The sequence below is a fragment of the Tympanuchus pallidicinctus genome, unplaced genomic scaffold (genome assembly GCF_026119805.1).
Source record: "Tympanuchus pallidicinctus isolate F22 unplaced genomic scaffold, pur_lepc_1.0 scaffold3, whole genome shotgun sequence".
Lineage (NCBI taxonomy): Eukaryota > Metazoa > Chordata > Aves > Galliformes > Phasianidae > Tympanuchus > Tympanuchus pallidicinctus.
In genome coordinates, this window is record NW_026294747.1 from 39,925,548 (window position 1) to 39,952,983 (window position 27,436).

General features: G+C 33.9%; 1 protein-coding gene and 1 non-coding gene across 5 annotated transcripts in view; both read right to left on the bottom strand.

The window, feature by feature from the left end:
• The window catches only part of CEP128 (centrosomal protein 128), a 95,153-nt gene that overhangs the window by 39,535 nt on the left and 28,182 nt on the right, over nucleotides 1-27,436 (bottom strand). For 3 of the 4 annotated variants that reach the window (XM_052693484.1, XM_052693485.1, XM_052693486.1), the window contains 7 exons: nucleotides 26,299-26,459; nucleotides 18,152-18,502; nucleotides 16,877-17,527; nucleotides 11,949-12,113; nucleotides 10,357-10,533; nucleotides 8,964-9,023; nucleotides 6,679-6,871 (listed from right to left, as the gene is read on the bottom strand). In XM_052693484.1, coding sequence (XP_052549444.1) covers nucleotides 6,679-6,871; nucleotides 8,964-9,023; nucleotides 10,357-10,533; nucleotides 11,949-12,113; nucleotides 16,877-17,527; nucleotides 18,152-18,502; nucleotides 26,299-26,459 — 1,758 coding nt within the window. The remainder of the gene's footprint in view (nucleotides 1-6,678; nucleotides 6,872-8,963; nucleotides 9,024-10,356; nucleotides 10,534-11,948; nucleotides 12,114-16,876; nucleotides 17,528-18,151; nucleotides 18,503-26,298; nucleotides 26,460-27,436) is intronic. The other variant, XM_052693488.1, reaches the window with a different exon arrangement.
• Nucleotides 21,445-21,515, bottom strand: TRNAG-CCC (transfer RNA glycine (anticodon CCC)). The gene has a single exon. It is a non-coding gene; the product is annotated as a tRNA-Gly (tRNA).

Below are 27,436 nucleotides of genomic sequence, written 5' to 3' on the forward strand. Positions count from 1 at the left end.
CACATTTGTGCGGAACTTCCTAAAATGTTTTCTCCCAGGCCTTCAATAAATTGCGATTATACTTTGCAAGTGGAAATGTTTCTCCCTCAGTACACCTAACTATCCTTTTCAGAAGATGCTATTCTCAGTGCTTCAAAACAACAAAGACATAGTATTTAATGGGCAAGGAGTCCAATTAAAATCAGAGAGAAGAATTTTTGTTTAGTTTCATGAAGTATGTACAATACATACACTGATAAAGATATGCATAAAGTACATAAATCTTCCAGAGTCTATTTTTTCATTTTTTTAAAATCTTTCTGTTACTCAATCTATTTCCTAATTAAAATGATTTTCTTGTTTACAGTCAACATTAAGAGTAAGTACTGGTGACCAAAGCTCTATTCAAAGAGAAATTATTCATACTGAAATAGAACTGAAACTTCAGTGCTCCAAATATGCAATATCATTAACTTTGGGGAATAAAGAGTTTTAAAGAGAATGTCAGCTGAAAGGATACAAAAGATGTTGAACAAATCAACAAGCTACACTGAAAAGTATATTCTAACATAGCATGACAAATCTGAGGCATACACATAGCATTAGTTCTAACTTTTAAAAAATGTATTTAATATAATGTACTGCACATGCAATGTTTAAAATGTAAAAAACAGAAGCTTTGCTGTACTGAAGCTCCTAGAAGGTCAAGGTCAAGATTTCCGCTCAAATTCCAACATACATGTATTTTAGTTGAAAATAACTTTGACAACTACAAAATGTGGGAGGATCATTGAGCCCTTGGCTCAGTTTTATTTTCTGGAATACAGGACAGTATTTAATTAAACAAGCATCATATATTAAAGAGTTTCCTGTGAATTCCAACTTCTACACATTTCAACATATGCCAGGAAAGATTTTCTTGGAAGGCGTATGTTCCAGAAAAAGATAGCCTTTTCTTTTAATCACCTACTTTAACAACACAACATACAGCATTTGCTGCCTTCAGAAATAAATTCAAGATTATAAGTACTCCAGCACACTGACAAATATGACCAAAACTAGTGAAATCTCAGATAAGATGGAAAAAATCACAAGAGGACAGAGAGATAAACAGGGCCTGAAATCTACAAACAATTCTATTTGCCTAGTAAATGTATATATACAATTTTTAAAAGAAACAGGATATTTTCTAAGATAATAGCTCCCAAACTGTTGAAGCTATTCATATGAGCTAAGGCTAGAAAAATACATCACTAAAACATTCATAACCAGAAATTAAGAATTTAAATCACACAAATATACCTAATGTCTAAACAATAGTAATTTACAATTTAGAAGGAATGAATGAATATGGCAAAATATTTAAAAGGTTTGGGTACATTTTCCAAAATATTGCCATTCTGCTTTTGATGTACAGACAGAGCTGATGTTTACTTTTCATTAAATAAACTAGTAACTTAAGCAGATCTAAGTCTGTAAGATCAGTTAGTGCTCCCAGGCTCAAATATTAACTTTCATTAATTTGACACTTCTACAGAAATTCATAAAGCAGAGCCAAAAGCCTAAAATCAAGAAAACTCCTAGTTATTCAGAGGATCACAGAATATCCCAAATTGGACGGGACCCAGTAGGATCATCAAGTCCAACTCCTGGCTCTACACAGTTCCATCCAAAAAAATCACACCATATGTCTGAAAGGTTAGTTCAGATGCTTCTCTAACTATGGCAAACTTACTGCCATGATCACTTATCTGGGGAGGATGTATTAGTGCCTGACCACACTCTTGGTGACAAACTTTTCCTGATACCTAACTTGAACAACCTCTGTCACAATTTCATGCCATTCCCTCAAGTTCTATCATTGGTCACCAGAGAGAGATCAGCGTCTGCCTCTCTGCTCCCCCTCACTTCACAAATGCTTTAGTGAAGAAGGGAAAAGACAACAGACTATGCATTCAAAAATGTTCTAACAAAAAAGAACAGAGAACCTTAACAATAGGAGTAGATTCATTCTTCATTCATTTGCTTTACTCCTGCTTTACCCATCATGTCATTACTGATTGTCTTTGTATTCCCTGTGAGCTACTTCTTCCATTATTTTAAGTAATAACAGCCAACCAACATCTCTCCTTCATTTGGATTCTCTAACCATTGCTTTCTCCTTACAGTTTAACATCTTTTCTATGGTACTGTGTTCTCCTTTGGAAAAATAGCTTTTCCAGTTTTCTTTTCCAAGTCACTTATATCTACAAGTTTACACTCTATTAGCTGCATCACAGTTAAAAACTGGGCTTTTTGTAAAAGCATTTGAATTTTAAATAGCCACACTTTGTCTTGGAACATAGTTAAGGGAAAAAAAAACAAAAAACACTTTCTAAACATTTAAAGGTATCACTTCATAAATCATGCTCTTGGATCTTGCACTAACAGACATGAATTCTGTTATTTATCTTCTACCAACATAGAAAGTAATTGATTTGTTGAATGAAAGTCAGTCACCCAAATTTTAAAAAAGACTATGTTTACAAGACTTTGAAGCAGGCAAATTAAATTCACATGGAGATGGTAAGTCCATTAATCTTGCATACACTGTCACATGCACTGTTATTAAAAATCAATGGCACAGTGATTCAAATTCAAAATTGATATAAATAATGGTACAAAAAAGCAATAAATGCGATGTCTGTTCTTGGGCACTAGGTAAAAGTAACGTAGTGATCTCAGGATCCACTTTCTCTATGTATCAACAAATTCACTAACACTCCAAATTTTGTTATCCTATTATTAGCTCTTCTTACTAAACTCACTGATGATAAAAAAAATGGTTGGCCCACAGAACAATATCTACGAAGGAGGACTGACTAACCAGCCCTTTCATCAACTATCCGTCTGTCCCTCAAAGCAGCACATTCATTAATCTAATTTATATTTCTTTTATTTAATAATGTCCTGCATAGGTGAAAGCAATACAGGCTGCCATCTGCCAAAATTATTTGTTAGCTAGTAACCACCAGCTGCCTCATGAAATGAAAGAAATACCAGGAAGCTGGTCTCAGATTACCTGTGGTAAACCGCTGTTGTACTTTAATTCCATGATTCTAATTATTCATTCTATATGTCTGTTCTAAAGCACTGAATACTATTAAAAGTGGAGGACCCACTTTACTGGAAGGCCTGTGTCACTACAGCATCTAAAACTACATAAATACATTGCTGTTAGGCAAAGTCATAATTTAAACTGTATTTATAAAGCTCATTGCCTATAAGACCCAATTAAATTAGAATAAGATTAAATAAATCAAATTTGCACTCATGAAGACTATGCTTAAAGTGAACCTAATTAATTGGCTTTGTAAATGGAAATTTCTGCTTCCCTTTTTCAATCCTGCAACACAAATTCTGTGGCACTGTCCAAAAACTACATAATAAAACAAAAACAAACAAACCGCAATACCAATAAACCACAAAACCAAAGTTTCAGAACTTCAGAAATATCTTAGACAATCTGGAATCAAATTATATCAAGAAAACAAGTGTAATGAATTGATAAAGTAGTTTCTATTTACCTACAAGCAGTGCTGGTTATTTCCCCATAAGCAGAATATCCAAACTTAAAAAGCTCTATTATCTCTAAACATGTAAAAAATTAATAATCTTTTAGGAATACTTTCAAATGAAGATTGCAAACGGGATACTTTGGTAAAAATCATTCAAAGCAGCCAAAGCAAGTTAGCTCACTTGATCTCTCCTCAGTTTGGATTGTGCATAATTGCAAGTAACAAACAAATGCTCTCTCTAAATGGAAAGCACAAGATTACATACTACTTTTTGTGCTTATTGAATAGCATTAATTTTGAACATTCTTGTCAGCTTAGTATTTACTTATAGCTTTGCTTATAGCTTAAAATTAAAATACAGGATATCAATTTTTGAGAAAATCTGAAGAAAATATATGCAACAGAATTAAAAACTAAATAAGGTTTGCTTTATGCACTTAAATTAAAAATGGGCCCGAGGGAGATTATCTTAGCAGATAATTATTCAGAGAACACTAAAACAGTATTAATATTATAGCAGGGTCTTGGAAATAAAACTATAATGAAATGAAAGACAACAATGGAAACATTCAAGCCTGAAAGATCAAAGCATGTTCTCTATCAATGTTCTCCGTAAGCGGAGGTAGAAAACGTTGGCAGGATCTTATTGCTCCGGTGAAGAAAATAATCTGTATAGTTCTACAAAATATTTATAAAAATGCTTTGCTTTTATTTGTTAATGTTACTCTTGTTTCGCTATTGTTTATTTTTGTTTCAATATTTCACAAAACGTTTTCAACAATAATTAAGACAGCCACCAGAAGCTGTAAATAAACTTACTTAAAAGCTCGCTCTGATGTGAATCTACACCAAATCTAAATACAAAATGACTAAAAAAACAGACCAAAATGTAGTATTTTGACAAAATATTGGCTCGTCATTATCAGTACTGAGTTCTGAATAAAGGCCAGAACAAAGTTTTAAGAGAAAACATGAAAAAAAGAATCTTTTCCAATATGGAAATTCTGATCCCAGAAACCTGTGTCAATTAGCATGCTTTCTCAAGCATTGGGTTCATTGTTTGCATTCTTCTTTCTTTATGGAGACCACTTCTTTTTCTTTAATCATTTTCCTCCTAGCTCTAAGCTATCCACATTTTTTTGATGCCTTATGAGACTTGCTCCTCTGCTGGGACAGTACCTTAGAAAAAGAGGACTATACACACGCACATATATGAAATAATTAGTATTCTCTAAATGTTCAGCACAGGTCTTGAGATAACGAAGGCAACAAAGCTGGTGAGAGTTCTGTAGCACAAGCCTTATGAGGAGCAGCTGAGGGAACTGGAATTGTTTAGTCTAGAGAAGAGGAATCTTAGGGGAGACCTTACTGTTCACTACAACTACCTGAAAGGAGGTTGTGGCAAGGTGGGGTTTGGCATCTTCTCTTGTGTAACTAGCAAGAAGACTAGAGGTAATGGTCTCAAGCTGTGACAGGAGAGATTCAGGTTGGATCTTAGGAAAAACTTCTCTGAAAGGGTGGTCTAGCACTGGAATGGGCTTCCCAGGAAGTTAGTTGAGTCACCATTCCTGACAGTGTTCAAGAAATGTTTAGATGTTCCATTGAGGGACATGGGTTAGGTGGGGGAATATTGGTCGTAGGTGGATGGGTGGAATAGATGATCTCTGTGATCTTCACCAACCTTGGTAATGTGCTAAGATTAAGCCTTAATGGTTGGAATTATTTTTTTCATAATAAATGCACTTCCTGTCTTCTTCCCATGCAAAACTTCTAGCTCCAATTCCTGTTACCTTATTCTCAGCATCAGTTACATTACACTTTTTACTTGACCATTATCTTTATAAAATGGTACCTACGGGCAAACAATTATCACCAGTTACTACTGGAATCCTAGAATCACTAAGGTTTGAAAAAACTACTAAGATTATCTAGTCATCAATTCATCACCGCTAAACCAAGTCCCTAAATGCCACATCCTAATATGCAATGTGAATCTGCCCTAGAACAGCTCAAGGCCATTATCTCTCATTCTATCACTAGTCACGTGGGAGAAAAGGCTGAATTCCACCTTGCTATAACTTTCTGTCATGTGGTTGTAGAGAGTGATAAGTTCTTTCTTGAACTTCCTATGGGAGCATGCATTCTTAATGATTGATTCTGGTGTTGCCAAGATCCATGATGTATGAATATGCATACAGCGTGCAATTTCTAGTTAATTTTCCGGGTTCCTGATAAAAATGTACACATGGAGTTCTCTTTCAAAAGCAGCCATGACAGTAAACAACAAATATCTTTAGAAAAACCTTCAGAAATTAGGAAGTGTCTATAAAACCTACTGACTCAACTCAGCAATATGTGGATTATTATTGACCAAGACTGCTTTTCAGAATTTTCCATTTCACCTAAGTTTTGATATAACAAAGATCGACTTTTACATTCTTCATTACTACCAAAGTACTCTGACAGTGAAATAAACTGTTTTTGAACATGAAAATAAAGGTGTACTGTACAAAATTTATGTTCTGAGTTTGCTATGATATTCTGGTTTTATTATCAAAATACTGTTCGTTGAATAAATGTTTCATTAACTTAGAAGTAAGTGTAAGTGAGCTTGCAGGTATATGAAAAGCAGGATGATGAAAGAATAAGATATCCTTATTTTCATAAAGCACTCACCTCAAGAAAGGAGCTCATGCTGAAAGTATGTTTATCTATTCTTAACAGCATACTGCTCAATCTCCAAGAAAACTATAAATAGAAAGCTACAAGTACTGAATTGAGATTTAAAACTGGCACTTGGCTTGAGATAGCGAGGTCCATCCTTATCAGAAATTTGCAATGATCAGTAAAATTAGACTATTGTTTTCCTTTCACAACAAACACAGATGGTGCAGATGCTGCCACCAATCCTGTCATGCTCCAGAGTAAAAATTACAAGCCAAAAGAGGGGGAAAACTATGTATATGTACTATTCTATATATAGTGTCATTCAATTAGAATCAAAGCTTGTCTTACTCCACTTGGCAATACAGAAGGATTTGTATTTTATCAACTAGTTATTACATCTGAATGCACAGGAATAATAACTAGTACCTTTTGTAAATCTTTCTTCCTTTTAACAAAAAGACAACTAGCAGCGTACCTCTCCTCTCTCTGTAAACTTCTTCCAAAAGTTGTTCTTGCTTTTTTATCTTTTTGAAGAGAGACTGATGTTCAGACTCCTTCAGCTGTGTAAAGTGCTTGAGATGTTGTTGGCTCTGCAGCAAGTAGCGTCGCAGCTTTTTTTCTTTACTTTCTCTCTCCTTCACCTCTTCGCACAGCCACTGCAGCTTAGTCTACATTGAAAATGGGGACAATAAATAGAATTCCAATAAAACTACTAGGACAAAGTTTAATGGAACAAATTATCATTGGAATCACAGCTTACTCATTTGTAGCTATTACTGCATAACTATAATAGAAGAAAACACTCATATATATTAGAAGGACCCTCAAGGAATCTCAACAGAGATATATTTAGGCTGATAATTGTATGCACAAAAGCAGTACACAGATTTTTTCCTTTTTTTTTTTTTTTTTTTTTTTTTTTTTTTTTTTTTTTTTTTTTTTTTTTTTTTTGCTGCTGTACTTAAGTAAGGAAATTCACATTTAGAGCTTTATACAGACATCAAGAGCTCCTCCTGAGCTTAATGTTAATAATGCGCATTTCATTTCCCAGTTAGTACAAAATGTTCTTCCAAACACCTTTGTTAAATCATCCTTCTTCCAGGAGGTCAACCACAATAGGTAGAGCTTCACAGACATCTTTCCGCCTCCACACAAGATCTATCTCTGTCATTTTTATCTAGTCTTGTGAGATTTCCACAGCACTATTAATGTAATTTGCTATTCATTCCCAAAAAATTTTCCTCATTTGAAGTATGGAACACCAGAAACATACACAGCACTTAGAGAGTTTATATAAAATGAAAGTCAGTGAAAAATTATATTTTAACAAAAAGTTAAAATAAATGTCCCTAATACATTCAAAGCTATGTTTTTAAACAATTTTAGCTACAAACAGGAGATGTTCAGAAAAATGCAGGAAACAAACTCCATATTTAACATTAAAGTTCAGAAATCATGTTCAAAAGTATTTGTATTGAAGATAATTTGTACTTTCTAGAGACTAGTAATCTAGAGAAAAAACTAGCATTCACAAGAGAAAAACAAAATTCTCAAAAAGAGGCAGTTTGGCAGAAGTAGTTGAAAAAGTGATTACAATATTTAATTATACTATTAAAAATATCAGTTCCAAGGCCATTATTATTACAAATTTTGCCACTCCTTGGACTCAGTGTAAACAATGTCATTCAGAAATTTAGGGAAAAAATAAGACTTCAACTTTTGAATACTCATAAGCAGTTGCAATGATGCAGAAATGCAAATGCGGATAACTATTATGGCATGATTGTCCCAGATTTATATTATCTTTGTTTTAATTTTGTTTTTAACAAATACTTTTATAACTTACTTATTAAAAACAAAAAGGAAAAAGAGAGGGATGACATCTCAAGTTCTCATTCATTCTAGACTGCTCCCTACTAGCTAAAGATACAAGAGAAACGTATGCAAATGATTATTATGTACACTTTGAAAAGTCTATTCAATATGACAATATCACTTTTTAAATTATAAAAATACATAACATCTCTTCTTTGATTTTATCTTTATTATTTATAGCGATAGCCTCTCCTGGTCTACACGTATTACTTAAACCATATATCAGCAATAACCTCAAATTATCTTACATGTACACCTTACACAAAGCAGAAATTTTTATGTATTCCACAATTTCTTTATGATCTGCTTTGATCATTAAAAGCTGAATCCTTTTAAAAGATACTGGATAAGAAGCGTATCTTGGAGGAACAGGATGAAAGCTGCCAAATAGTTGTAATTCACCAATCATCACCTCAAAATAGTTTTGAAGCATGAATGCAATTACATTACAGAATTCAGAAACTTTAAACAAAGGTGGAAAGGAAATTCCAGGAATTCAATCAAATAACATCTAGATTTAATAAAAAAGAGCCTTATTCCAAATTATTTCTTGTCTCATTAAATATAAACCTGCAGAATAATCTACTGACTGTCTCAATTTATACAGTGGGAAACACAGATCACTAAAATCACTGTAGCTACTTTTTTTTTTTTTTTTTTTGTAAATTGTTATTTATTTGGCTATAGTGTTTCTTGTCAATACTAAATCTGTAAAATTATATTATTAGCTGAAATAACAGTCTGGGAATATCATAACTGCTGACAAAGGAAAGCTTTTGCAATTCTTCCCCTTTTAACTGTCTTTTCAAACACACTTTCTAGTAAATGATTATGAAGGCTGGATATTAGATTGCTCAGCAACAATTCAGACAACTTGACCATTACCTTTGTCTCTGCTAACCAACGATGAGGATCATTCAGCACTGTCGGTGCAAGTGATATTGCCTGTAAAGTAGGGAGAGAGAAAGAAGTATGCATTAAAAAGGGTATTAGAAAAAGAGAAAATATTCTTTCCAGCTTACTGAAAAATCTTCAAATAAATATTCCTTGCCATAAAGTCCAGCCGGGAAATCATATCTGTATATGGTTCAGTAGAACTGTTTATCTATAAGCAAGCCAGATTTAAAGGTAAATTATGCAAACTCGCTGAATCATAGAATCATAGAATTGCTCAGATTGGAAAAGACCTTAAAGATCATCAAATCCAACCACAACCTAACCATACTAGCCTATGAACCCTCTGCTAAATCATGTCCTTGAGCACCACATCCAAATGCATTTTAAACACACATTCAGGGATGGAGATTCAACCACCTCCCTGAGGAGCCTATTCCTGTACTTAACCTCCTTTTCTGTAAAGTATTTCCTAATATCTAACCTAAACTTACCCTGGCACAACTTAAGGCCATTTCCCCTCGTCCTGTCATCTGTCACCAGTGAGAAGAGACCAACCCCACTCTCTCTGCAATCACCTTTCAGGTATTTGATATTTGAAGAGAGCAATAAAGCCTCTTCTCAGCCTTCTCTTCTCCAGACTAAACAGCCCCAGTTCCTTTAGACACTCCTCACAGGGCATATTTTTCAACCCCTTCACCAGCCTTGTTGCCTCTGTGGAATCATTGGGAAGAAAATTGTGGCACTCACCCCAAGCAGCAGTCTTATGCTGGGATTCCACTGTATGAAGTTTATTACACACAGGTAGATCCAACATACATGGGGAGAGTCAGGGCAAGCAAAGCTGCATTGTTTTTTAAGAAATCTGACTCTCTGATATTATCCTTGGAAAAATATGGGATTTGGCTGAACCAGAAGGTAAAGACTTGGAAAAACAGTTGCACTGCGCCTTGTAACATGCACACAGAACAGAAATGAGGTTAACCTAAGCAGTCTGAACTTGACCATGCCACCTCCTAAATTTCATGACACTAGCAGCCATTTGCTGATCACACTGCCTTCAGAGACTTACTGGGCTGTTAGGGTGGAAGAAAAAGCAACATTTGATGGTACTTTTGAAAGCCTTTTGCCAGTAAATGGTTTACTTTCAGGAGACAAAGTAAAACAAGTTCTAATGAATTCAAAATTACCTCTTGGTATCTTCATAATATCTCATTCTAATATCCAGTACCCAGCAGCTGTATATGTATCAGCTAATTATCCCTAGTCCTACTGTCCCTAAATTATCAATACCAAATGAGTGGTATTGCCTTAGCAGATTTTGCTACAATCACCCATTAAGAAAACAATGAGAAATGCAGCATACTGAAAAACTTAGAATTACTTTGAATTTCTCCATGCAATCCCGAGAAAAAATCTCACAAGCAGCATCTATTTCAGATCCGATCGTGGTGAGAATAGATTCCTTTTCCATTTCTAAATGATGCAGCTGAACCTTAAATTGCAGTCTTGCCTTGTCCATCCTTCTCAAATGATCTTCTTCATTGCTGATCTGTTTATCCTGCAGTTAAAGCGCAACAACAAATTATTGCATTAATAATGTATTAATATATTAATAATGTAACCTGCATAAGCAGCTATATAACTATCTTCCAATATTATAATCATGCTACATCCAGGCACTGAGTATAGTTCCTTGCCATGGAATATTACACCTTTTCATATTACTCAAAATCCTCAGTTGATCCTCCATATTCTCCTGGAAATCAGTTGTGAACAAACTGCACTAAACCCAACCCCAGCAATCATCAAGCCTGATTTCACAGACAAAACTATGTATTCTATCATTAATCTATTTTTAATTTTTTTAAAAAAGTTAATAAAATATTTATTAATTAACTTCTAATCTTGTCCTGGAGCTCAAACAGGCATCTTGTCAAAAACACAGGACCCCAAATGAAACTTGAATTGACAGTCTGCATGTCTTCAAATGAAATGTATTCAAAGAATCTCTATTAGTGATTGGCAATGAGGAAAACATTTTAAAGATAAGCAATCATCTCTGTCTAAAAAATAAATCTTCTTAATACTACATAAAGTTGGAGCTAGCTTTCAACTCTCTGCAGAAGACTACATACCCTCCTACAGCCACATTTCCTGACCAGTAGAAATTATATGATTAAAATCTCAACCAAGACAAAAAAAATATTGAATTTTCATTTGAAGTACTTTGTACTAGCCTGACGGAGTTGAACTTCTAAAGCACTTCTTTTTAGAACAGGAGCAAGCTAAAACAAAGTTCAGTTTCCAAGTTCATAGCCTGCAAGTTTAAGATTACCTCAGAAATGAATGTAATCATTGCAATGATGAAAAATAACATTAATAAAATTTTTCACAGAAAAATAGAAATTGAAAACCATTTTTATTCAACACTAATCCTAAAATTCAATTAAACTTCTGCCTCCATTTTTTTTAATCCGTAGATATTTCACTACTAACTATGAAAATGCTGTCACATACAACAGAAATTGTAGCCTATGCAATTGTACCCCTAAAACAAATTACATTAATTTTGTAAATATACTAGTCACAACCAAAGAGTAGATGCAGCTAATGAACAGAAGAGAATTGGAAGAGCATAATTAGATATTTGTTAGTTTCTCAGTTACCCATATATAAGAAAAACTTATATTCCTACTCTGATAAGTTTTTTTTTTTTATACTTCACTTATAAGCAGTTTCAATATATCTATGGAGGGATACAATTCATAATTCAGCACTGATTTATACACAAAGTATGTACTACAGCATCTGTTACTGAATGTGCCTATGTTGGGGTGTTCCTTTTTTTTTTTTTTTTTTTTTTTGCTAATTCTACATCTAATTCTATTTTCTATTCTAAATCTAATTTTATAATTCACTTTTATTTTAGACATTTATCTCAAGTTAAAAAAAATTGAGACTAATTATGTTTACCTTTTTCTCTAGTTCTTGTTTTACAAACTCAAATTTTTTCCTGAGTTCTGTATTTTCTTCTTCACACTGGGTTAATTCTTTTGTCAATTTATCACATTCTATTTTTATCTTCTCCAGTTGTTGACTCTGAGTCTTGACTATGCTCTTCTGTTCTACAAGTTCCATCTGGAGGTAAAAGATAAATAGATGACAAAGTCACTATATGTACTATTTTCCATCATTCTCAGACAGTTGAGTTTCAAGACTATGGAACATAATCACAGAATGATAATCAATATTAAATGCAATCAGTTATCTGAATATGGCAAACATATCACAAAAATAATATTTTTGTGATTAAAATATCAATTAAGGAAATACATTTCATACAGTGAAAGTAAAATTATTATATACAATGACTTAATATGACTTTGTTGTTATTATTATGATTTATTAGTGCTGCCAAAAAAAAAAAAATTAATGATACAGATTTTTCCTTTGCAATTTAGAGTTGTCCTGAACTTTACCAATAATGCAAATATAACTGCAAAACCAGGTCACATAGCATTGACATTCTTCTAAGCTAAGTACACTGTAAATTTCTGTAAGATGCTACAGTACTGTACAGTCTTTTTAAAAAAGTAAGTAGAAGCCTCAGACTCTGCATTTCAAGTCTGTCACACTCATCAGCTGACATCACTTAAAGAAGCTCAGTGTTTATGCAAATTTTCCATTACTGCAATCATTTGGAATTAGAAATACCAAAGCTCATTTCATTGTAAGAATACTAAATTTATATCTGCAGGGAAATAACTTCAAAGGTTTGGTTGCTTTTCCATTTCTAGAACTGTGTGTTCTTAACACTATTCGTAAAGATGTTATAGAGGAAAAATAGGAGAAAAAAACATCTAAGGGACCTAAGAGCCCAAAGTAGTTGAGTGAATAAAATATATCAGTTTCCAGTGGAAAAGATGAGACATGCCTTTCTTCAATCAGATATTTGCTTCTCATTCATCTGACTGATTTGAGAAATTCTCCAGAACTATAAAATAGTAAATTAAAAAAAAAAACAACAACAAAACAAAGCAAAGAAAATTACACAAACATATCATTATCCAAAACCAGATTTAATATAGTTGAATTGCAAGATGCAGTTATACACAAAACCACACCTGTAAATTCCTGAAGAGAATCAGGACTATAAATATCCATTGCTTGCTCTGAAAATAATACCTCTTATTTGTTTTCATGAAAACTACATCAGATACGAAGAGCACAGTAACACTATTTCATAGAGCAAATTTGTAGTTACAGAGCTCAAGTTATCAGCATAGTCTCTATCATTAACTGTGCATTTTTGCCAGTGACGAACAAGAGCCTGCATGCAGCACTCGTAAAAATCTGCAGCAGCAGAGGTGACCCACTGTCACACTGTTGAAATGTACCATCCACCGCTTCACTTTGCTCACATCCACTGTTTGGTCTTCACAAATGTTCAGCAAGTGTCAGTGAATATCAATGGGTGTTGCATGCAGTTTTTTTTTGCAGGAGGAATTCAATGACACACCTTGGTTTCACACACACCCCCATGTCAGACACCATTTTGTCAGACTGCTCCTCTGCTGCCATGTGTCACACAGAAATAACATATAACAGAATATTGCTGGGAAGGTTCAACCTCTACTGCCACACCACCAACATCTGCCTCTAACACCGTGGGCCAATATATTAAAATAGGAGGCATTACTTTCTGAGCAGCCCTGATATATTATGTTGGGAAAAAGATTAGAAAAATGTTTTTTACAATTCAATTTAAACACAAAGACAAGCATGCAACACCTAGAATACTTCTAGTTAATACGTTTATACACTTCTCTTTTCAGTTCCTACTAAAGGTAAGTGTATAATAAAGTGTATGAAACAAACAATCCAAGAAACAGGTTCCTCAATCATGTTACCTTTGCGTCACAATTGAGAACATTAATTTTTATTAATTTCTAGTACACTTGTGTCAGATGTGTTCATAATTTCACTGAACTGGATTGAATCCATTTTCTGCCTCTGATTACTTTCAGGAAGAAAAAAACACCCATTTGTTGAATGCATATAGAAGTTAATTAAGTAAAACAAAAATATAAATAAATATTTATGTATACATATGTATCTCTTTATAATCTTAAAGATTAATATTTGAAACTCCTGTCACAAGAAAATTTTGTATTTCTTTTTTCTGAAGTTGCAATAATGCTTCTGAAAAGCAAACGAGGGCAGGTAGCAAAATTAGGGGAGAGATTTAGGGCTTCTGATCACACATAACAGTTGGAAACTGCAAAATAAACTACTTCATTTCCTCTGCTTCATTTATCTACCATTAAAAAAAAAAAAAAAAAAGAGAGAGACAGAGAGACATTGGCTGGGCCTCCTTTAAAAGGTTCTATAAGAAACAGAAGTAAAATCTTAAAGTACCAGAATCTTAGTACTGAGACAGTAAGATCCTTCTCACCACTGACATCATGTATGTTGCAGTAGTCTGTAGAAGCACATAGCATTTCATACACTACCCCCCTATGCTAACGCCTCATTAAAACAAAAATTCTTAACTACTTTGTAACTTCTCAATCCAATGCAGCAATGCAGCAAATCAGATGAGAATGAAGCAGAAAGTATCATGCAGAAGAGAGGATAAAAGAACTTTTCACATCAGGAATCCTCTTCAAATTAGGCTTTGGATCTTAAGAAATGCATTAAATTTGCCTTTACCGCTACTACATCCCTCTCAACTGACTTTTATATTTCAGACTTTACTATGATCAACTTTTGAACAGGGTTATGTTGTACTGTTTTTCACAGAAATGCTTACAATTGCTTACAACAAAGGTTGAGAAAAGATTATAAATAAAGTCAAGACTATCCAGGTGATAGGAAAAGACTGTTGGTTATTGGGCACAAAAACAGTGCAATGAAGGGAAAAAAACAAACAAACAAACAAAAGCATACAAAAAAAGAATTTAAAAATCATGCTAATTTTAGCTTAACTATGCACTATGCGCACTATTAACTATAGAAAAATCTATCTATAAAAGTGAAACCCAAATACAATCTAAAGGCTAAGAAACTATACCACCTGTACCACCACAACCTCGTCAGATCTTCTCACAAATTAGCTATTTTGATTAGCTATTTTGTTGCTCTCACAATGTTTGAATCAATGTTTGAAATTGTTGTGTATTATCATTGTGTGCTCCTAAAAACAGCTGCCTACCCAAGTAGCTTACAAAATTCATTTCCCTCAAGCTCTCTGCTCATCTGTGCTGAAGCTGTAAAAAATTGTATGTAGATTAAAAAGTCTAGGATAAAGTCACAGCTCTGTAAATGAAAAAGAAAAAAGGAAGTGAATTCTCTTAATATTCTGCTAAGTCACAACTGTCAGGATCAATATCAAGGCTTCAATAACACTGACCTTTCCATACAAGGGAAAAACAGACACAATCAGTTCAGGTTTCGATTACCACCATCCAGAATACATTTCCCTTGACATCAATTGCAATTTCATGCAAAAAAAATCTTATTTGGACAGATCACTCATATAACAATGCTAGACACATTATAAAGTAAGTTCCCAAAACATTTAGCATTTCCTGTCAAAATATTTTCTGTTTCTAATGATCCTTCCACTAACAGCAACCCAGTGTTTGGTTTTTTGGTTTTTTTGTTTGTTTGTTTGTTTTGTTGTTTTTTTTGTTTGTTTTGCTTTGTTTTTATTGCTATCTTCATTAAAGGCTCTGTTATACAGTGCTTAACATATTATCAATTCTGCCATGAATAACTAACCACGCTTTTCTAAGAAACATCAATTCTTAACTGCCAAGATGTGGAAAGCATGCATTTTAACCTACTCTGTGTATTTGTGAGAAAAGAAATTAATTTCTTTATATTACCTATGATGAAGTATATCAGCAATCACTACAGTTTTAAGGATTTTATAGCTTCCTGTGGTTAAATGAGTTTAATTTTTATATGGCAAATTTTTAATTAAAAGTATCTGATGGAACTGAGGAGAAATATATATTTATAGTGCTTCTGAAGCACACTCAAATTATGTTGATAACCTACCACCTAACCTGAAAACCACTGCCTCCACTGACATGAAGACACAAAATGGAACACAGAAAATACTATACATATACTATATGTATTCAATCATATAATCAAATTGCTTAAATAACAGTGCAATGTATAGCTCATATAGAAGTTCTCATACAAATGTCAATAATTAATGGCAGTTTAGAGCATCCATTTCAACTTGCTCAATTCTAGACCATGTTCAATTCTTGACCATGTAAGCCACTAAAATACTTGCTTTCTTTCCAATGCATAAGCCTTGAATCAGGACTAAAGGATGTGACCCCAAGACATTAACTTGTTTCTTACTGAATAAAATTTGGTACTTCAGAAATTACTACACATGTAGTGTCACTTCCTTGAGAAATTGTACAGAAATTAGAAATTCTAAGAACTCATCAAAAAAGAAATGATCAAAATTGATCTTAAGTATTATTTGATCACTATTTACATTCTGAAAGTGTTTCTAAATACAGTGACAGTACTCCCAACATTGTGCAATTTAAATCTTTAGAAAAATGCACCATCTCTGAAATAAAGCAAGTAATCTAATAGGGCCATGATGATAACTTATTAAAATAGTAGTTGAAAAAGGATCTAATGATGTTAAAGCACTAGGGCTTTACACATCTCCTCCTGTTCTGATCACAGATATAGGTAGCCATTACTTCTGAACTAATAAAAACTTCTGCTCTAAAACTACTATAAGAATACAGTTTTTATGAAGACTTGCAATAACATGTGTTAAATGTTTTACAACACATATTTTACTACTTTAATCCCTCAAAAGAAATAAAATAGATTGCTTTTGGAATTATACAGGATACCTTTAGCATTCTGATCTGAGAGTCTGCATCATCCTTTTCTTGTTTAAGGAGTTTTGTAAGCTCTTGAATGTTTCGTTCATGTTTGATCTTAGCATTATGTAACTCTAATCGAAGTTCTGCTGACTCCTGTTGATGAACTTCTCTTTCCATCTTCAGCTGTTTATTAGCTGAAGTCATCTCTTCATGCTTAGATTCCTGATGTTTCTGGAGTTCTGAGAGGCTCTTATGTAATTCCTTTTTGATTTTTTCTTCTTCTGCTATTCTGTTTGTAAGCTCCACACGCACAGCACTCAAATTTTTTACATCTGCTTGCATTTCTAAGAGTCTTTCCAGGTCTTTTTCATGAATTGAGTTACTACTTGCAAGCTCTTGCTCCAAATGTTCCTTTTCAGCTTGCATCTGATTTTGTAGAAAGATTTGCTTTTTCAACTCATTCTCTAATTTATTTACAGTACCTCGAACTTCCTTTATCTCTTCTTCCAGAGATAGTTGTTGAGATTTCATTTCATTTAGTTTTACCTCTTTGCAGTGAAGTTGTTCTTCCTGCTGGGCTCTTTTTGTAAGCACATTATCCAGTTCTTTCTGAAGGTTTTCTACTTGGTGTATAGCAGAGAGAAGTTGTTTTCTGAGGTCATCTTTCTCCTTGAGGACCTAGGAAATATAAAAAAGAAATCCAGTGCCACCTAAAGTACTTAAAGAAAATCATTGGAAGCTAACATCTAAGTAGAGTGCTTTGTTCTGCAAAAATTTCAGTATCTGTAGACTTTGACAATAAAAGGTATCACTATAAGCCTAGAGTTTGAGAAAAGCTTAAAAACATAATGGAATTAAAAATATGCCCAGAGTGTAAAAATCCATATAGCACTATGATATACTAGCAGTTTGACATACACAGGAAAAACAAATACTATATTCAAATATGTGACCTGAGCATACTACATTAAACAATATATAACTTCATCATTTAAAAATTTACAAAAATAAGCTACATTAACAGCAATGTGAAAAGAAAAAAAAACGCAACTTTCATAGCACAACTTTCTTCTTTACAAGAAAAAAAAGGTTTGATTAAGGTGCTGCAATACCGGCTAAAGAACAGAATTTGGAACTCTGTAATATTTAAAAAAATATTGCGTTCCTTTTGCTATTTTGTAGTTCATTAGAAAATTTAGTCCAGACTGTAAGAAGGTGATAGTTTAAGTTACAACTTGCATAAATAAACTTATATTCATTTCTGAAAGTAAATGTGATGGTTACAAATAAAGACTATCTTACCTGATTATTTTTATCCATCAGTTCACTTATAGCTTCATTTTGTTTTTCCACCTCACGATCCAGTTTCTTACACTTCAGTTTCCATTGTCGGATGGCTTCCTGTGCTCTCACCTTCAAATCTTCTCTTCTTTTCTCAGTTTCCAGCCTGAGTGTCTCTGAATGCTTGAATTCAGTAAGGTACCGTTCTGCTTCCTTGGTACTCTCTTGAACTTGATGAGCTAACTCAGCAGTCTGGAGTTCTGTTTGCCTACGTCCGTTCTCACTAGCCTTGTAGCAACTCTGCATCTCTTTTAGCTGGTCTAGCATTTTTTGCTGCTGCTTCTTCCTGTTTTCCAGGTCAGATGTTAATGCCTAAAATCACCACAGTAAAATACAAAAATTTCAACACTGAAGATATACAGTATGAAACCTTATAAAAAACAACAATCATACAGCAATGCTCAAAATACATTTCTATATAAAAAAGAATTGTTTAAAAGATCTCTCTGATTAGGAATAAATACCCTGTTAGCTCACAGAATCTCCCTCTGAAATAGTAAATAATTTCAACACTCAATATAAAATACATGGCCATTTTCTCCTATATTTTACTTTTGGCATTTATTCTTCTTCTGGTTTTTCATGTTGTTTTTTGTATTTCAAGTCTGAGACAAAATTGGTGACCAAGATCCTAGTATAATATGCCCTAAACAAACAGAATATATCAAAAAGTAAGATATAAGGAAATGCACATCAATATATCGAGAGGAAAAAGAAAACTAGCCAGGAAACAACACCAGTCATCACAACAGAACTAATCTATATACAAGCTAGGTATTACCCAATTTTATTGGAGCAACAGAAAGAATAATAGTTTTATGAATGGAAAAATACAAAGAAAATACAGCAGCTCGCTGGATGTTTCTAGAATAAATAAAACAATTCTTTGCATGCACTTCATTTCAGCATAACATTCTGGAGACATCAATTGGTTTCGATACTGAATTAAATTTGACAGATGAAATGAAGTAGGAAAGAAAAAAAAACATGTATTTTAAAAATAATAACTGCTGCTTATCTTGAAACTAGTGATATTTTCCAAGACAGCCTCATAAGTTAGTAAAAATGTTCTTCATAAGTATTCTGCAGGGGCACATTTAGAAATCAGTTACTGAAGCTTCACTATCCCAAACCAAATTAAAATTCAGATTGTAAGTAAGAATTTTATTAAGAATGAATTTTATTAAGGTTGTCAATAAGATTAGCATTCCGTATTTCAGGCCTACTTAGACCACTTTTATGCTATTCAGTATTTTTATTAATGACTTAAATGGATTTATTAGGCCTACTCCATTCAAAGATATCATCAAGCTTTAAAGTATGGAAAAACGTTAGAGAAGAGGATTAGATTTCAGAACAACTGAAACAAATTGGAACTGTCCTCTGAACTGAACACATCATTGCCTCCAGAGAGACAATACATTGGATATCTTTCCAGGATAGCATTTACTGTCCTGGCAAGATGACTAGCAGGTGATAGACTGTGGCGCTGCCAGAATACACCACAGACTGGAATGTATTAACACTAAAGGCAAGAAAAGTCAGTTCAGCTTTTTATTTGTACCCATGATGTAAAACTGGAGTAGGATGATCCACTTGCCTATCAGTTGTTCACCTGTAAGATGAACATGCTCACTCTAGACACAGCTGAGATTAAATTAATAAATATGTTGACACCACATTATTTAGGTAATAAAGTAAGTAAATATAGTAAAAAATAATAAAGTAAATATTATGCAGGTGGCAGAAAAAAACCAACAGGAAAATCTCCTTGATTTACAATTCTATACATCAGAAAAAGACATACATGATTTGTTTCACTACTGACTCATAAAAAAAACAAAACAACCAGATTAGGGTTATTTCATGTTTTTCTGGAGACACTACAGAAAACATCCGCCTGAAACAATGTGCTATTCAATTATCTGCATCATTATAAAAATATATATTTAACCAGAATTCCCCCAAAGAACACATTTCATTAGTACACTACAATTCCCACAGCCACTTTAATGGAATACGAGACTAAGATTAAACACAGAAAGCAATGCTAAATTAATTAGTTAACATTCATTTAACAGAAGTCTTAGTCTCCAAATTATTGATTTCTAGTAACATGAATAGAAAATCAGAAACATTTGTTTTCTATGCTTATGTTAAAACAACTAATTTATCAACAGTAGCTAATTTGCATGGGGAGAATAAACTTTGACAAGGATATACTAATATAAATGTTAATTTACTATTAAGGAAATAAGATAGAACTTTTCAAAGAGGATATAAGCTGAAAAATTGCAGCATTTCAACTTTGCACGTAGCTCTTCATGTAAAACAAGGTGAACAGAAAAAGACTATCTCTCCACAGCCTTTATTTTCGTACTCATATAACAGAACTCCCAAATGTACTGACCTGTACGTCTGAATTCCTTTTGCGATGTACAAGACCCATATGTTTGTCTGTATGTTAACATTCATGTTCATTTCAAAATTCTACCCAATCTGTAGAAGTATTCCCTACTGGTATTTAAAACATTAAATAAGCAATTTTTCAGATATGCACTGCTGTAAGATATGTAAAATTCTTTTAGTAAAAAATCTTGTATGAAAAGATATTTATTATCTATGTACATAGAGAGATTGGTTACTGGTAATTGTCCAATTTCTTCGTGTGGCATATGTATATCTTCACTTTACAGGAATTGGCGTATACAAGTATCAAGCAGAGATGTTTGTATCTGCAGTAGTACACCTCACACACCACTGTCCATACTGAAGTGTCTATAAAAAGTGCAGGTTATGGTCCTGTGTTTTGGTTCCTTGGAAAATTCTAGCACATTCTCAATTTCTAGACATTCCTTGAAAAATGGAGGAGAATTCGTGGTAAATACATTCAGCTACCACTTCTAAGGTAACAGTTAGAGTTAAGTAATCTCTTTGCCACTTTTTATTATCTGTCTGTACACCTCAACGTTGTGTTTGACTTGTCTACAACAAAGAAAAGCTAGAAGTTCTAAAATAGAGTTTGACTGAATCACTTATCTGTATGTTCTGCTATATGATCAGAAAGTACTTGCTTGAATAAGAAGCAGGTCCGGATCAATGCCCTGAATGGTTCAAAGGAGATGCCTTCCTGTATTTGCCATGACCACATATCATTAATGTCTTAGTTATAATCTTACTATTAGTGTCTTAGAACCTGCTTCAGTCTTTCTTCGTTGGAGAGGTGCTCCAGCCCTCTGATCATCAAAACTTTCTGCGCCGCCCGGGAATCGAACCCAGGTCGCAAGAATGGGAATCTTGCATGATACCACTACACCAGCGGCGCATTTGACAATAATGCTCCTCCTGGCATTAGTACCTAGGGATTTTTTTCAAAAGAGAATTAATTTTCTTGCAATTCTTAAAAATTCATTGCATTTATTTAGTTAATCCTGGGCTACAATAACTTAATGCTCAGGAGATTTGAACACAAGTGTTATTTTCAAAACTGATTGAAGTTTGTATCAGCCCTCAGAATGCAACACCAGTAATACTTAAGTGAACAGACTCCACCTAGAGATGATGCAAAGAAAAAGGGGATTAACAAACTGAAAGACTGGTGCAACATTAACTCCACATAAAACAGCTGTGTATTTAAGTTCTAGTTCACTACATATCCAGAATCCCAATATAAGACTTATCTTCCAACTTTCAAAAGAAATTGTAGGCAAAGATCAACATTTTCTACTTAGAGGTCGTTATTTATCTATAAAAGAAACTAATCATCATAGGCCTTAAACATGTGATTAGTTCAGATTTACAGTCCCCTAGCTTGACTACACACTGTATATTTGACCTGCATTTTCAACCTCATTTAAACCTATCACCATAAACAGCAAACCAAATTTCATGGTAGGAACAGAAAATAAACCACATCGTGTGTTCAGTGCAATAATCCTTAAAACATTTATGAACATTTAAAATGAAAGTGAAGATAACTCATTTCATACAATGACATGCTTTAAATCAGTTATGTGCAAACAATCTATAATAAGAACTAAATAAGTCATATTTCACTTCAGCCATGCTTACTATGTTAGTCACCTAAAGTACGAGAGCTGCTTTGAAATTAATGCTTTCTATTTTATGATGTTAGCCCACAGCATCAGAGGTGGATATTGGTGGTATGGCAGTAGAGGTTGAAACCTTCCCACCAATATTCTGTTACATTTTATTTCCATGCCACAGACAGCAGCAAAGGGTAATCTGATAGAATGGCATCTGACATGGAAGTGGTATGAAGCAAAAGTGTGTCTTTGAATTCCTTCATGCAGAAAAAATTACACCCACTGACATTCATTAGCACTTGCTGAACAATTATGGAGACCAAACAGTAGATGTGAGCAAAGTGAGGCAGCGCATAGTACATTTCAGCAGTGGTGACAGCAGGTCATCTCCACTTCTGCAAAATTTTACAAGTGCAACATACAGGTTCCTTTTCATCACTGGCAAAGATGCAGAGTTAACGGTGGTGACAGTGTTGAAAAAAGAATTTTGTAGCTGAGAATTTGCACTACGAAAATAGTGTTACTGTGCTCTTTGTATCCGATGTAGTTTTCATGGAAACAAATAGGCATTGCTTTCAGAGTGACCTATGTAATTTTTACTGAATACACGCTGCAAGTATTTCATCACAATCTGAACTGAATCCCATATGACTCGTACTCTATCTAACCACGAAGAATCATTGATCCAGAAGGTTTCAATCCTTCATACAATCACAAGTGCTAGTGGCACTGATATGCAGAGGCATATGTAAATGTAAAGATTCAGCTGAAACACCTTAGAATTTAAGTTAGATATGCGATTTCAGATACATTTTAAAATGTGTACATGTTAGTCACTTTCATAAAGTTTCTGGAGCATTACTTCAGTGTTTACAAATCACTGATACAGTACAGATACAGGCTGGTAAAGGCATGGATTTCTCATATTTTGTAAGAATAAATTTATTAAAGTTGTATTGAATGATTTTCAGATATCTTGGTTGTCCTGCATAATTAAAATAATGCCTAACACCATCATCTTTAATGGAAGAAAAGTCATAAAATAGATTTTAACAAGGCTAAAAACATCACTCAATCTTCCTAACGCTGAAAGATTTTGATTACTAAAGAATTCTAATCTTAAATAAGCAAATCATTGTCTCTTTCTCAGGAAACTTGAAATATGTTAAACAAACTGTCTGCTATTACACTCTAATAAACAATATTATAAGACCCCACAGACCTAATTAGAATCTAATTAGAATTAGAGAAATCTTGAGTAAATCAAATTATTTCAGAAGCTTAAGAGTTTGTATATGTTTATGAACTAGCATACACAGAGAAACTAGCTTACTGTACTTTTACAATTTGCAAACTTTGTTTACTTCTTAAACCTATTAGTAAGGTTGAATCACTTTCTATTTAGTTTCATAAAGAAAAACATATTTAAAATAATTACATTTATTTTCAAGATCAGGTAAACCAGAAAAATTAAAATTAAAATTCTCCACGAAATTTAAAAATTAAAGATAGAACTCACTTCTAATCATGAGTTTAAGAACACGAATATAATCTTTCTCATCCTCTCCATTTTACATCACATTGTGTGTTTATGGTAACAGGGACTAAATGTACGGCACAATTCAAATTCTTGAAAACAATGACATTTAAATAAATGACAAGAAACTTCTTATATCACATGTACACCAGAAGCAAACAGTTACATCCTCTCCACTAATCAAAGATAAGTTTAACTCAATTTAAACAGGAGTGCTAACTTCCAACTGAGAATCAGACTATCTGATAAGAGCAGCTGTTGGAACAGGCTTGACAAATGCTTTGTTAGTACATAAGTTTAGAAATTCACATCCTTGTTTCCTTGATGTCTCATTAAAATAAGAAAAAAAACCACCTCTATTTTCCTGTTGCTGCTTCTGTAGGTGAATGGCAATGGGAAGCAGATAAGAAGTACAAAGTGTTTTCTGTTAAGCTAATCAGAAAAATCAGATTTCTAACTTGCAGAAATGACAGTGACCCCTATCTGAGTCCTCTTCCATCCATATTTTCACAGAGCAGGAAATTTGTACTAGAACATCATTCTGACATTCAAATGGCATGTTCTATGAGAAGAAGTTTTAAGAGATATTTTTCCGTGTGTTTGTATCCCATTCATTCCTGCCACCCAGGTAACTGGAATTTCTCGGGCACTACAAAATGAGCAAACAAACAAACAAAACAAAACAAAAAAAAACCCGGTGTGCTTCAAATAATCTGTTGCCCAGCCAGAACACTAAGGCTGATGGGCTCTCCAGGGAGGTGGTGGAACTACCATCCCTGATTATATTTAAAATCTGTTTGGACATGGTGCTCAGGGACATGATGTAGTGGAGGGTTGTTAGAGTTAGGATATTTTGGTTAGGCTATAGTTGGACTTGATGATCTTGAAGGTCTTTTCCAACCCCAATTCTACGATTTTATGGGCAGTAGGAAATGCATTCTGCTTGCCTTCTCCTTTACAGGAGCAGCCCAGGTTTTTTTTTAAACCTGCTCACAATAGGCAATTTTCAAACAGCATCTTGGAACTTATTTTGACTTCAATTTTTCCCAATGCAATTTCAGTTATAACGTTTAATTTAAATCAACAAAGAAGCTGACAACAGAATGGTATGAATACAGAAAACGTAAAGAGTCTCTCCACACCTTAAAAGAGTAATTGTTCTTTAAGTGTCGGAAGGCTGCAAAAAAAGGCTCCTCAAAGCCCTCTACAGGATAAACAACTCCAACTCCCTCAGTCTGGCTTCACAGAAGAGGTGTTTTAGTCCCCTGATCATTCTTGGGACTCAGTCCAACAGGTCCATCTCTCTTTTGTGCTAGGGGCCCAAGAACTACATGCAGTAGTTCAGTCACTACTTCAGGTAATGTTTCATGAGAACATGCTAGAGGGAAAGAGTTTTTTCCTTCAGCTTGTTGTCCACACTTCATTTGATACAGCCCAGAATACAATTGGATTTCCAGGCTGCAAGTGCATGTTGCTGGCTTATGTTGCATTTTTCAATCCATGAATACCTCCAGAATCGTTTCGTAGGCTGCTCTCAATCTATAAATCACTTAGACTATATTCGCATGTGACACTGCCCCAAACCAAAGAGAAGGACCTTTCTGAAATGTCTGTCAAGGACACTCTGGACTGTCAACTGCACTATTCAGTTTGGTGCCTTGTGCACACTTCTGAAGGAAGGCGGCATTTAATTCATGTCATCAGTGAAGATATTAAACAGTCTCAGAACTGACATAGATGTTTGAGGGACACTGCTCATCAGTGGTCTCCACTCAGACACTGAATCATAGGTCACAACTCTTTAGTTGTGGCCAACCAGACAATTCTTTATCCACCAAGTAGCGCATTCTTCAAGCCCATGTTCCTCTAACTTAGATGAAAGGATGTTTTATGGGACTGTCAAGTCATAGAATGGTTTGAGTTGAAAGGGACTTTTAAAGATCACCTAGTTCCAACTTTCAGTCAAAGGCAAGATCATCTTTCACTACATCAGGTTGTCAGGCTACTGTTCCACCTGACCTCAAGTACTTCCAGGGTGGGACATCTACATCATCTATGGGCAATCAGTTCTTTCCATCCTCATAGATCTTGTGGATTTTTCAGTATTATTACTATTAGCATGCTTATTTATCATCACTATTACCCTGCATCTATTAGTGAGAGGAGAAGTTACGATTTATTTTTGTTAATGTGCTTCTCATAGAACAAGGTATTTCAGTTTGATTGAAATTAAACTTACAGAAGTAACTCCATGAACTGCTATTCATGGTAACAGCAGATAAAAATCAGATCATCTTTTATTTGGACATGAGAAGAAGGCAAGTGATACAAATCATGAATTCATGTGCAACAGCGAATTCTTTGGTTTATTAAAAAAGACAGGAGAGAAAAACTTCTGCAAGCTCAGATCACCTTTCAAACTTACTCACAGAATAAACTCAGTAGAGTTTGAGAGCCACTCACACTCTAATCTGGCTTATAACATACCTTAAGCATATGGGAAATTATTTACAAAGAAAACTTACCTCTATGTGTAATACAAGCTGTGCTTTCTCCTTGTCCTTATGCTCCATGTGTCTCTTTAGCTCTTCTATCTCTGACATTGCTGTGTTATGAGTCAGTTTTGCTTTAAGCTCCAAAATATGTTTCTCCAGTTCTTGCTTTTCTCTCTCATATCTTTCAGCTACTATAATACAGTGGGAACAGAATAATATGCCCAGTAGAAACATGGACTCGTGGAAAATTATTTTTCTCATTTTTCTTCTGGCAATTTTCTATATGTGACTACTACAAGGCTATTGATGAATCTGTGAAAAATGGCTATAATTAATGATAACCTTCCACTGAAGACCAGTATTTCAGGGCTTATTGTTATCTAATCATTTTAGGGGGTCCCCCCCACTCCCTAAATCCTTGGGAAGGAGAAAATAAAACAAAAAAACAAGTAAAATAAAAAAAATTCCACAAGTTTCAAGACAAAGATTTTAAACAACCTGAGTGTGAGTTCCAAGATGGCATTGTTTTCTGTGAATTATGTCTCAATACTACAACAACAGGAAAAGTTCTTGACAAAAATAAGCTGTAAATATCCTAGGCCAAAATTTCAAAAGTCTTTAGAGGCAAAGAAAATTTCAGTTTGCATACACCTTCCAAGAAAAAGAAATAATTCAGAAAACAAAAATAATTGCTTGATTTTTCATTTCTTCTCCCTCTCTGTCTGTTTTATACATCCATTACATTTCCCTACATTTTCACACTTGCTATATTTATAAAACAAATGAAAAAAAAACAAAGTTATTTTCTTGAACATGAAGTTCTCTTTTAAGCCTGTACACTAAGACTGAAGTAACTTAATAAAGAACACTAAAATGACAATCCTGTGTTACTTCTGAACCTAAACCATGTACACAATTAATCATTTTGTAGTAACCTATATGAGAGTTAGGAATCTGACTACCTGATTTACATTTCCATGATCAAGATAATTCAATAGCTGAGACATGAAAACATAAAAATTCATTAACCAAATTAATTTAACATTACCAAAACACTGGACTTGGAGTGGCTGTTCTTCCATGATACTGAGTACCACATATCTTTGCTAATGAGGAGAAAGATAAAAGACATTCTCCAAGGCATTTTGATTACATTTGTAAAGTGTAA